Consider the following 13,062-nt stretch of genomic DNA (forward strand, 5'->3'; position numbering starts at 1 on the left):
CCCCCCCCCCCCCCCCCCCCCCCCGGCACTGGGGAGGTGGAGACAGGAGGATGTCTGGGACTTGCTGGCTAACCTGTTTCACCTGTGCGCGCGCCTGCACATACACATCTGCACACCCTTAAATGCCCACCCCCTCACATGTACACACTCACTTGCACATGCATGTACACACACATGTACATACTTCCTGCACAAATAAGCACACATCTGCACATACATACATCTACCCAATTCACACATACACTCACAGGTACATACCCACCCATGCACACATCTGCACACACATGAGTACACCTCTTACCTTCTATATACACACATGCACAAACCTATGCATCAGTGAACACATACACATTCACATATCTTTCTACACACACACACACACACACACACACACACACTTACAGGAGGAATGATTTCAGGGAAAATACTTCATAACAGATTTCTGTGTTGAGCAGTAATGAAAAAATTGGTTTGAAACCTCCCTGTCAGAGGAAATAAGGCGGCAGCTTTTCTCCAGCTCCAGGTCCCCACACCAAGGCCAGCAGGTCGAGGATGTGTCACCTCACATGCCCCTGTGACTCTGGGTGCGGATGCTTTTGTTCCTGATGGAGGGTCAGTGTCGTCCCCTGCCTGTGAGTATCCAGCATCTCCCTCCCCCAGAACTTTCTAGTTTTGGTCCTTCATCCAGCAGTGGCCTGTCTGTCATAGATTCACCTCAGTGGTCCAGCCACTGTCTTTGCTCACTGCAGTCAGACACTGGCACTTCTGTCCGGGCTGCACGGCTGATCATCCCAGTATGTTTCCACACAGCTGTGTCTGATGACAAGGTCACCAAGAGATCCTTACATCACGCATGGACTGGCATATATGTGAGGGCTTACCGTGCAGAGTGTTTCAAAGGTCTTTTCTGAGACGAAGGATCCATCGAGGCCAAAGAGGAAGATGGATGCATAGGACAGCATCCCGCCCAGGATAATGAGGTTGTTCATGTAGGGGCTTGACATCTTGATCAGCCTGGTGGAAAGAGGCACTAGGTTACACAGTGTCTTCTGAACACGCCAGATGAGCACTGCTGCCAGATGTTTAGGAGTGAGGGAACAGGTCCCTGAGCCAGTCCACTTCCAGGCTGATGCCCACTGCTTCTGAAGAACCCCCAAGACCTGCATATTGTCCCACCTCCTTCCTCAAGGCCTACCCATCACTCCTCCAGGGAGAGGACACTTGCTGCAACAGCTTGAACACCTTCACCTATTGGAATTTTTGGCGTACAGGATTTTGGGTTAGGATCAGGCACACAAGTCTAATTGAATGAGTGTAGTGAGGAGAGTGGTTCCTATACCATGCTCCCCTGTCTGTCTTGGGCACATCACAGAGCCCTGCAGTGAAGTCTCCAGGTTGTTCAGAGACTGCTTGCCAGGTGGTAAGTGAGCACCCCTTGGAGCACTCAGAAAGCCCCCCCCACTGTTCCATGTGCAAAAGGGGATGGGGTAGTGACACCTCTCCCAGTCACAACCCTTACCCCAGGAGCTGGGCAACTGGGCTCCACACCATTTTATTTTCTCTGTCACCAGACCAGTGGAGGCACACCTTTCACTCCCAAACATGCAACTCTCTCACTTCCTCCAGGAATCCTGCTGTGGCCTCCAATTGCCCAGCAAACCAAGTTTGAGCTTGCTGAGCTAAACCTCCCCCCTGAGAGGGCTAGAATTTTTAGCCAACTCAGGGTAGTTGGCTCCTCAGGCACAATGGCTTGGAATGGTTCCTTTTAAAGATTGCAGTAACAGCCAGTTGCTCCCCAAACATTTTACTTGTATTCTGCAATTCTACGAGTGATTCAAGTTTAGGACTGGAGAGCTTCCTGGAGAAGGTGGTTTGTAAAATCGTGGGTAGGAAGAGAAATGGCAGGGAGCTCGAGTTTCCACATTTTTGCAGATTTTTCAATGGCTAAGCCGTCCGAATAAATCATTCTGGTAATTTCTCCAGGAGGCCACGAGGGGGAAGTTAAAGAATTAATCTAGTGAGGCATTTTGCAGCTCTGATCTCCTTAGACGCGCAGGAGGGCTGGGCAGCCCTGGGAAACAACTAGATGTCTGAGCCTTGAGCCAAATGCTACCAGGTGCAACCCTCACTTAGGATTGGTTCCAGTCACTGTGCAAATTGCAAGTGGCTAGGAAGAGACACCAGGTGAATTGCATTTATTCTTCAGGAAATGGGTTTGACCTAAACAATTACTTAAATAAACAAACAAACCCGCAGGGCTCAAAGGCTCCTGGCTCCTCCTTGGCAAGCAGAAAAAGAAGCAAAACCAGAGTAAAACCCATTCCCTGGAACTGCCCTTGTCCGGACCCGCCTGTGGGTCATGTGGTGCAGTTTCAGGGACAATGGCAGGGGCCCCATGTCCCATGGGTGCATGTGAGGCTCCTCCAACCCACGTTTCTAGCTTTGGTCCAATCTCTCCCATGACAAAGCAAGGGCTGGATTCAGTGATTTCCTACGGAAACCGTCCTGGCTACCGACAGCTGAGCACAGTACCTCAGAGTGAGGACTTCCTGAGGAGAGCTGAGGACACTCAAAGGCTGAGATAGAACCAAGGGGGTAAGCTGTGTCACCCATGGACAACAGACCCCTTGGTGACACTGGGATTCGTGGAAAGGGTCAAATGAGATGTGAGGGAGCGGCTTCCTGAACTGACATGGATTGACCCAATGGGGACCTCTGTCACTGGACCTCACTAGGAAAGGACAACTTCCTTTCTACCAGCGCTGCCTAAAGGTGCTAGAAGTGGGCCTGAGAAGCTGGGGACTTGGGGTCTTCTGTGTCGTTGCTCTTGAAGTAACTCAAGGTGATGAGCCTGTCCAGAGCTCTAAGAAGGTCCATGGGCTTGGGTTTACTACTTGTACATGCGTGCGTGTGTGTATGTGTGTGTGTGTGCATGCGTGCATGCGTGTGTGTGTGTGTGTGTGTGTGTGTGTGTGTGTGTGTGTATGTGTGTGCCCTATAGTATCTTAGCAACAGGGCAGCACACTTCAGGAACCCACCCCCAAACATTCACAGTGCTCTTGAAGAACCTGCCATGCTGTCACCCCATTGGTGAAGCCAGGGGCTGGTCCATCTGAAAAGCACTCTCCCGGCATAGGGCAGGGCTGCTTACTTTTGATTCCGGTTCTTGATGTTGAAGAAGAGGAAGGCGCTGGCCATGATCATGCCCAGGATGGTGAGAGCTGACAGGATGCTATACAGTGGAAGTGAGATCTTCCGAAGCTGCTCCAGAATAATAGTCTTGTCCTTGGGTGGCTCCGACCCTGCAAGGTCAAGGAGAAACCATTAAACCCTGTTATTCTCTAAGGACATTCTGCCTCTGTGTCCTTAATATCCGGCCAAATACAGCACATGTACCCCGCGTCAGGCTCCTCTACCCACTGGGTGAGAGGATCTAGTAGCTGGCCAGTCTGCTCAGCAGGAGCCCGAGCCAGGACTTATTTCTTTCTCTAAATAGAATCAATAAGGGATCTGTGATGCATTTAACAGCCATTAGAAGACTAGAATTTGATTTGGTCTAATTACGCTGTTGAAAAACCATCACCATTTATCCCCAAAGGTAACCATGGCTGGGAAAGCAGAGGCACCGCTGGGTGCTACTGGGTGGGGTGGCAGAGAAGAACTTGGCATGGGTCTCAAGGACTCTGCTTCTACCTGAACATGATAAATGATCTTGCTCACCAGGGCAGACACCCCGCCTGTCAATTCTAGGGTGACAGATATGTGCTCTGGCTGCAGATTCTCATCCTCAAGGTCATTATCACAAAAGCTCTTTGGTTTTCTGTTTCCTAAGACTGGGTAACTGTGGGAGGTGGAAGCTACCTCCCCTTCACACAGAGCTGGGGCCAGGCTGAAGCTGTGGGGTTCCATTTCTCTCTGTGCCTGCCAGGCTGCCTGGCTCATTCTTCAAGGGCACCAGGAACTCAAGGGGTGGGGACCGAGAGACTCAGAACAAATGTATCGTCCTGCATGGTTGTCAGTTTGTACAGGTTGGTCTGGGATGAGGGAGGCAGGAGATTCCCCCCCGACCCTGCCTTCCTGAAAATTCTCTTCTTTTATCTGCTATCTCAGGTCACATGTCTGCTGTGGCATTGGGAACTGTCAGGCCCCTTCTCTTCAGTGGGCTGAAGTAGAATTGGCTAGATGCAGGGGAGTGTCCAAGGCCAGAGCCCTCTGGGGGATGCTGGTGACCTCAGTTATGCCTCCATTTGCAGGAGACAAGCCAGGGAACAGGCAGGCAGCAGCGGGGTGGAGAACGAGCCCGTTTATCTGGCCTGGAACCCAGCGCTTGCAAAGTTCAAATGTGTTCAGAAAACAGTCAATGGGGACAGCAGGGATCTTCATCTGAGAGACAGAGAAAAACTCTTTCCTAAAGGATGTAGGGAGCATCCAGAGTGTTTAGAAAAAACCCTGAGGAGGGGGGTGCGTTGACTCATGAGAAGAGAGGCCCAAGGCAGACAGCGATAGGCAGATAGCATTTTCCACTTGCAGAAGCTTCATATCCACAAACTTCCTCCTTATACCACCCCTTCCCCCAATGAGTCTTTCTCCTCCTCAACTCAAGGGCATTCCCAAGGCTTCCTGGCTGGAAACGGCCTTCTCAGGACCCTGAGGTTTGGGTCAGTGATGAGATGGTTACTACTGAGTCTGGGCCCATTATATAGCTACATCACCAGCTCCTTCAATACCAGCTCCTCTCACATAGCCTCCTCGTTCTCTCTAGCTTCTCTACTGAATGGCACCCCACTAAGCATACCTCAGCTAGAAGAGTTGTGGGTGCATCATTGGGCATGTGGAAAAGATGTGCTAGAAGCAGCGCTGAGTTTTATTTTCATTCATTCTTCACTCACTCATCCAGCCACCATTGATAATCAGCTTCCATCAGTCAGGCCTGATACTCAACACTAAGGATGCATAATGAGGAAGATACAGTCTCTGCCCTCAGGGGTGGGGAGCTGGCATATAGCCTCAGGGAAAGAACAGAGCAATGTGAGGCAACCCCAATTTCCGAGTGCTGTCTGCAAGGGTGATGTGGAGACGAGAGAGATGAAAGATACAGGCCTTAATGTATGGACACTTGGCTCATTTACACACTATAAATAAGTTATAAATACCAGACCCATCTCACTTGACTCATCCATCACCCTTATAGTTGGTGGGCTGAACAGTCTTCCAGGTGTTTTTGTGACTTCTCGAGCTAGTAAGTGGCCTGCTGACAAGACTGGGTCCCCAGATCTGCCTGATTCTAACTGCTGTGCAAACAGTCCTAAGGGAAGCAGCCCAGGAGTAGCTTAGCCTCAGGTATATGCTAGCCCGAGTAGCCGGCAGGCATCAGAGAACAGTTCTGGGGCCGGAGTCAAGAGATGCTCCCTAGGGTGGGGTTGGAGGGTGAGAAGAATGGTTGCCTGTTTTCAGAAAGATGGGGAGGAAGAGGAGGAAGAGGAGGAAGAAGAGAAGGAAGAGAAGGAAGAGGAGGAGGAGGAGGAGGAAGAAGAGGAGGAGGGAGGTCTGGCACAGCACAGGGCAGGTACCAAGGTGTCCCAACATTGGAGGAGCAGAAGCCATTTGGCCAGGCAGATTTGTGAGAGGCTATGGAGAACTGTGGAGAGGGTCCTTTCATGGAGATCTTGGGGCCACAGCACAGAGCAAGGCTCTTCTCTAGACACAGGCACCACAGAGAAAACTTGGTTTGCTATTAGGACGTGTCTTTCTTTTTATTTTATGCTTGACTCTTTCCCTCTATTATTTCCTGCAGTGCTGAGCCAGCATGCTACCAGGGGCTCAGTACCCAGAGCCCTTATTCCAACAGCCCCCCTCCTGCCCCCGGCACCAAAGTGCAGGAGCAGGCAGGCACTGCATGGACATCAGGACTCTGGAGTTTGGGGTGGGCTGAGTCCTTCATTGGCTGTGTGGCTTTGGGGCGACTCCATTTCTGAGCTGTTTTCTTTTAAATGCCCGCTCACTTTCAGTGGGTGTGTGAACTATATAACATGCCACTGTACACTTGGTGGGAACTCCCTCAGGTGGGGTGGGGAGGCCAGCTGACAATAGAGGCCACACACAGGAGACACACGAGGATGCCGACTGAATCTCTGCAATACTCTAGAAGCCGAGGTCTACAGATCCAGTGCACAGAGGGAAAGGATCAACTCTGTCTGGTACAGAAAAACTCCTGATGACCCAGTATGATCTAGGTCAAACTGTCCGGGTGCCACTTCCAGTTCCTCCATTGCTATCCAGAGGCTAGGCTGTCTATCCGATCTACCTATGAATGCATTCATCCATGCTTGTGTGCATTCATCTGATTATTCTCCCACCAATTACTCATCCATATCTTCATGCATGCATCGTCTACTCACGCATGCATATTACATGCGTGCATGCATTCATCTATGCATCCAGTTACTTATGTATTCACACATCCATTCATTTATCCATAGCCATCTATCTTCCCATCTACCCATCCATCCAACTCATTTCCAGGCTCTTATCTGTTCTGTCTGTCTACTCATATACCCAGCCACCACTAACCAACCTATTCATTTATCTGTCCGTCCACTTACCCAAAAACCACACATTCATACATATCCATCCACTCATCCATGTATCCACCCACTCATCCATACATCTGTGTATCCATTTACTCAGGCATTCACTTAATGTTTTAGTTTTTTCATCAGATGTTATCAAGCCTCCAACCCTGGCTGACATCAGGAATTTAGGGTGAAATTGGACCCAGAAATGGGATCACGGTCCCTTTCAATGTAAAGCAATGGTGGTCATGTGAGAGGCAAAAAAAACGAAAGACAAAAAACCCAGAAGTAAATCGAAGGGAGTTATTAGCTCTCAGATACCACAGGTTCATCCCAGGCGTTGGACCCCACAGAGTGAGTGAGATCTGTGTTCAGTGAGGGAGTGGATGTGTTAAGGATATTCGCTTGACTCCACAAAGCCAAAGACACTGAGCATTTCCCATGTGGAGTGCCCATCAGGAAGCCCACAAGCCTTACCCTGGAACCTTATAGTGTCGTTGATGATCTCCAGTGTGTCAGCTACCGCGTTGTACTCGCCCACCTTCACCTCTCTGCTGTCTGTGGAGAACAAGAGATAGTAGTTGGTCAGCTGGGGCTCCCAGGCTCAGGTCTGGGGCTCTCACAGGCCCTGGCTCTGCTCTCTTAGATTTCCCTTCCTCTAACACCTACTCCAGCCAGGATCACAAAGCTTGTAGCTGGCCTGGGTTGGGACCTCAGCAGGGTGTTCATCCTCTGCTGAACACCCCAAGGATGAGAACCCCATTTCCTCCAAAGTAAACTCTGCCTGATCATTTCTCCTTCCTGCTCAATGGGTAGAATTCTCTCATCTGACTTTTCCTTGCTTGGTTGGCTTTACCTCAGCGCAGCATGGACTACTTCTTACTCTGCCCCAGAACAATGCAGGAGCCCACCCTCTTGGTGCCAGCCCCAGCTCTCCTGAACTTTGATCTACTTCTCTTGGGCTGCAGCCACAATCTCTTGGAGTCCCTGATGAGTGAAGACCCTGAAGTTACTGTAGGTATGACTCCATCAGCTGAGGGTAGTTGGGATCATCTCTGCCTTTATACTGGACAAGACCATGCTGAAAATGTGTCCTGAGGTGGAACTGGGGTGGTCCAGAAGCCACAGTATTCTGTTGTGTCATATTGAGTAGTGCCCATTGCTCTTGTTTCTCTGCATGACTGTGTTCTCCCATCTCATTGGCGAATTCTGTATGCCTTCCTCCTCCTCCTCCTCCTCCTCCTCTTCCTCCTCCTCATTATTTCTTGGCTTTAGTTCACTGTCTTTGCCATTGTCAAGGATAAAGATGGCTATGACTGGCTTAGGAAGGTGGCAAGAAAAACAAGATGTCCTTTTTCCAAGTAACACAGGGTACTGGGATAAATGGGAGTGAATAGGAGGCATGTTGGGGATGAGATAGTCACCCAAGATTTGGGTATGGATGATAAGGGCCTTAAGGTGCTGTTTTATGAGTGTGGAGTGCAGGGAGGGGTCCCATGCTGGAGAGATGTCTTGAGGCTGGGCTGCCAGTGGATCACCTAGATGGACACCCTTGGGTCCGGAGCCCAGGGCAAAGGTGAAATAGGGCCATCTGCATGGAAGCTGGGGAGAGTCTCATCCGCACAGAGAGTTATGAGACCCTAGGGAAAGCCCAACAAGATGAAGGGACCCAACAAACATTGGAGAGTATCTACCTCCAGCAACAGGTGGAGAGCAAAGGAGCAGGGGAAGAGAAGCCAGATGCCACCAGTAGAAGCATCAGTATCCAGGGAAAGAGGCAGTGTGACCATGGAGCTGGGCAGAGATCTCCCATTCCCCTGAGAGATAAGCAGTCTCCTGAGTTAGGGAGGTGGCAGAGTTTGGTACCAGGCAGATGTGGTTGAGCAGAGGTGGGGTCACACAGAAGGGGCAGGTAGCTGGGTGCATGGGAGCACAGAGTGGAGCTCCCAGGCCGAGCAGGCCTTGCAAGGATGGTGGAAGACAGGCAGATACTGGAGGTATTTCAGAGTCCTGCAGTGGATGTTGTGGTTTGATATGGTTTGAGTCTATCCCTCAAGGTTTGTGTGTTGGAAGCTTGGCTTCTGTGTGACAGCACTGAGGTGGGGGGGCATTTAGATCATTGGAGTCTCTTTCTAAGGACATGCCATTCTAAAGGGCGTGATTTCTTCCTGTGAGTGAGTTGAAGGAATGGTCACCTGCTGCACAATATGATAAGCAAGCCTCTTTTCTTTGGGAAATAACTGGATCCAGGTATTTTACTACAGTAACAGAAAATGACCAACAGTGGCTAGATGTAGGCTTTGGTATGCCTATCGTCTTCAGTACTGTCAGTGTGTGGGTGCGTGAAGGGCTCTTAGTGCTACTGTACTGACAATTAAACTGAGTCTGGAGTTGACCATGGCTTTATGGAAGGCTCCAGCAGCACTAGGAGCAGAGCTCAGTTCTAACCCTGGACTTCACTCATGGCCCACGGGATCCCTGAATGGGATCCCTGGATGGGATCCCTGAGTGACAGCTCTGTGTGGGGTGGACACCTCTCTGCTTCCATGGCTCACCACTGGAGAAATATGTCTTACTGCTCTAAGGCCTACCAAGGTGCAGGCGGGTCCCCAGAGCTTCCAGCCAGCCAAGTACTCAGAGCTTATAAGGAAACTCAAGGTAGGCCCGGGGAGACAGTCTGGGCTCCCGACTGGACTGAGTTTGCCGAGGTATAGAAGCCTTGCTCATCCATTGTAAGCATTCAGGAAGTAGACTAGGGAGTCTCCTAGACCATTCTTCTGCCTGCTTTCTAGACTTCAGGGAAAGGGGACTATAGAAGTCATGGGGTGTGGGCAGGGCACACTATGTAGGTGGCTGCTGCTTGCTTGGGTCATCCAGGTCTTAAATGTCATATTAACATACTCAGTCTGGGGCCTCTAGCATCTCTGCTCTCACATTTTGAGGTCCTCAGCCTCCCAGGCTTCCCAATCAGCTCCCATCCCTAGGAGGAGTAGGAGGAGGAAGCCCTGACTTATTTATTCAGCTTGGGGAGGCAGCACATGAAATATGCAGGCCGATAGGAACACATCATCAAGATCCAGGAAGTGGTACCGCAGGGACCCCATGGTGCCCCGAGCCACACAGCCGTCTCCTCAGACTCATACACCCTGCTCTATTCACTGTCTCATGGCACTGAAATAATATTCAACTTCCCACAAAGAACATAATCACCATAATTTCTCCCAGGAGATAATACTCAGAGGCTCCAGGAGCTAGCTAGTTTCTGCATTTAGTGCTCAGAAACCATGACCTAACTCCCCTGTCCAGGGAGGAGAGACAGGCCTCATGCAGATCATGGAAGGGCTTAAAGTCATGTGGGGACAGTGGCCAAGGAGCACCTGACAGGGCTACCCTGCTCTTGCTTCAGGGCACTTCTGCCCATGCTGAGCAGAGCAGCCTATCATCCTGCCTCCATTTACCAAGAGTACTAATTTGCATGCTGGAGCCCGCTCAGGGGACCAAACCGTGGATACTTTTCCATAGGCAGTACAAAGTCATTCACTAAGGCAGTTTGGGACATCTTTGATGTCACAGAGATGTTACCAGAGAAGTCCCTGAGTTACATCACAGTCTTCAGTCACTCAACTAATATTGTCAGGCATCTGCAATGGGAGCTGGAGTCACAAAGGTGTAAAACATACAGTAGACTCTGATGTGGTGGTGCGTGCCTGCTGTCTCAGTGCTAGGGAGGCTGAGGCAAGAGAATTGCAAGTTTGGGGCCTGTGCTACATAATAAGAGCCTGTCCCAACACCACCAGCAGCAGCCACAACAATAACATAAAAACAAGATCTCCAAGGTTTGGAGATATAGTCTAGAGGTAGAGTCCTTGCCAAGCATGTGAAGGACTCTGGATTCGATCTTCAAAATAGCAATAAGTAAGTAAGTAAGTAAATGCATTTTATTTTAAAATCATAACTGTGAATTTTCAGAGTTGCTGTGAGGTTCGTGAGCAGCACATATGGAGAGGGCCTCGCCAGTGGCTTGAGTATCAGAAAATGATAGTTATTTAATCCATGAAGAGAATAGGCCTTTGCTCTGTCCTCAGACAGTCCACATGCTCTCATACTTCAATGGATGTCTCCACTTTCATGATAGCTCTCCCCTCCTTCTGCATCCCCAGCCAAGTTTATTTTATTATTTTTTTTTAACCACAGTCTCACTAGATCACGAGGCTGGCTTTCAACTTATAATTTTCCCAGGCTGGACTTGAATTTGTAGTCCTCCTGGCTTAGGCTGTCTAGCAGCAGAGATTACAGGTATGTACAAGGTACATGCCTTGTTCTGGTCTTCCGGCCAGCCTGACCAGGTTAACAGCCTGATATGTAGCCAACACTTATAACTTTTATAATCTTGTATTTGTTATTATTAGTGTCTATTCTTCTCTCTCTCTCTCTCTCTCTCTCTCTCTCTCTCTCTCTCTCTCTCTGAAGGTCAGGGGACAGTTGTTATTAGGAGTTAGTTCTTTCCTTCTACAATGGGTTTTGGGGACCAGATTCAGGTTGTTAGCGCAGTAATGGCCACTGAGTGATTTTACCCACTGAGCCATCTTGCTGGCCCAGTACTTCTAAGTTTTAAGCCTGGGTCTCTACCCTAAAATCATATGGTAATTCTATGAATCCAGACTGTCCCCATGGGAGTAGAGGCCATCACAATGGCTGTCGCCAGTTGCAGCTCTGTTCCCAGGCTCTGCTGTGGTTGTGATCAGCTCTTAGACTGACTGACTTTCCCCTTCTCTGGGCCTTTCTTTCTCCAGCTGCTTTGAGTGGCTCTATTGCTTCTCAGCCTTGGTGGGGATTTAGAGACCCGGGACTTGCGGAGCATTCAGATGCCTGGGTTCCAGCTGATTCATCCTAGAACCCCAGAGGTTAAGAAGTGGGTCCTGAGGGTCGTTTTTTTCTACAAGCTTCCTAAGTTGACCCTAACATGGAGATGGAGTGAAGAGCCACTGGCCACACCCTGGACTTTCAATGTGGACAATTTCTGGTTCTCAGAGGCTAAAAATATTATGGAACTCAGAGTCCCATTTTCATAGAATAATCCTAGTTTTCCCTTATTCTCTCTTTAAAAGGCACATTTTTTTCAAAGTTTGCATTTGGGAACCTAGAGAAAATAGATCCTATGGTGACAATTTGAATGCTGAAAAATGTCCAGTCTGAAAATATTCCCTGGCTGTGGGCCCAAGAGTGGCCACGAGACAGTTGGGCCAAGGTTTTATCAGGGAATGATGTTGCCAGCCTTCTGCTCTTGCTGGCTATCTGGTCTGTATGTGACATAGGCTCTGTCTCATCCCCCAAATACCCATTCTTACTTGACTCTGGTTTGAAGGGAACAACCGTATGTGTTAAAGTTAACTTATTGGCTTGCTGGAGTGCTGAATCCCTTTAATCCCAGAATTTAGGAGTGGAGCCAGGTGGACCACAAGTTTGATATGGGTTACAGGCCAGGCTGCAGAGTAAGTTTCCAATAGCCTGAGCTGTGGAGATTGTGTCAGAAGCAAAACGATGCAAAAGAAAACAAGGCCAAGCTGTCCAAAAGCTTGAAAAACACAAATCAGAGAATCCTAAAGTGGGGCACATCCACAACTGAAAAGTTCTGTTCTATAAGGACTTAAAATTTACAGAGCAGAGGCAGACTGGAAGACACATTTGAAGCTTAAGGCTTCAAAATGTACATACAGGTTCAATATGTACATAGCATTAGCGACTTAAATGTAACAGGGAAAGGGTAACCTCAAAATCAAACTGGCCAGAGAGTCAGAACTGTCAGCTAACAAATGGCCCAAATACTGGAAAGCCATAGCATGATTTAGTTTATCTTTTTAGACAGTAGGTGAGAATGTCGAGGAGAGGGAAAAAGAGGGAGGAAGAGGAAGGGAAGAGGGGTAGAGGGTAGATAGGGTGGGGAAGGAGGGACAGAGAGAGATCAGGGAATACCACAGGTGGGAGGGAGGGACATTGGCATCCCTAACTAGGGGAAGTGGAAGCAATACAGTTTCTGGGAAGAGAAATGTGGCAGCTGCACACAGGTTTAATGTGCACGTGCTTCCCAACCTAACAGTCTGCAGAGGCCCCAGTAGAATCCATACGGAGATGGTTATAAGGGCCTTATTATTCATGAAGATACAGAGTTTGAGACAAACTGGTACCTGTCACTGGGGAGTAAATGTGGGATGGATGTATCCATGGAGACAGAAGGGAGAAGCCCTGGCCGAGATGATCTCCCAGCAATGAGGCAGAGGCATGTCCAAGCACAGCATGCTAAGTGTAAAACAGCAGCAACCACAAAGACAGGGAAAACCAAAAAGCCATATGATCCAGTGGCATTGAGGCGGATCCAAGATATACACACCTAAAATGGCAACCCACACTTGGGGAGGACATAGAAACACAACATTCCCACCAAGCAATGAGCATGTGGGTCATTCATAAACACAACATTCCCACCAAGCAA

General features: G+C 49.3%; 1 protein-coding gene across 1 annotated transcript in view; it reads right to left on the bottom strand.

Annotated features, from left to right (window-relative positions):
* The window catches only part of Gabbr2 (gamma-aminobutyric acid type B receptor subunit 2), a 339,297-nt gene that overhangs the window by 73,916 nt on the left and 252,319 nt on the right, over positions 1-13,062 (bottom strand). The window contains exons 9-11 of the mRNA XM_031377342.1: positions 7,050-7,130; positions 3,152-3,302; positions 882-1,014 (exon numbers count right to left, since the gene is read on the bottom strand). Coding sequence (XP_031233202.1) covers positions 882-1,014; positions 3,152-3,302; positions 7,050-7,130 — 365 coding nt within the window. The remainder of the gene's footprint in view (positions 1-881; positions 1,015-3,151; positions 3,303-7,049; positions 7,131-13,062) is intronic.

The sequence above is a fragment of the Mastomys coucha genome, unplaced genomic scaffold (genome assembly GCF_008632895.1).
Source record: "Mastomys coucha isolate ucsf_1 unplaced genomic scaffold, UCSF_Mcou_1 pScaffold18, whole genome shotgun sequence".
In the NCBI taxonomy this organism is placed as follows: Eukaryota; Metazoa; Chordata; class Mammalia; order Rodentia; family Muridae; genus Mastomys; species Mastomys coucha.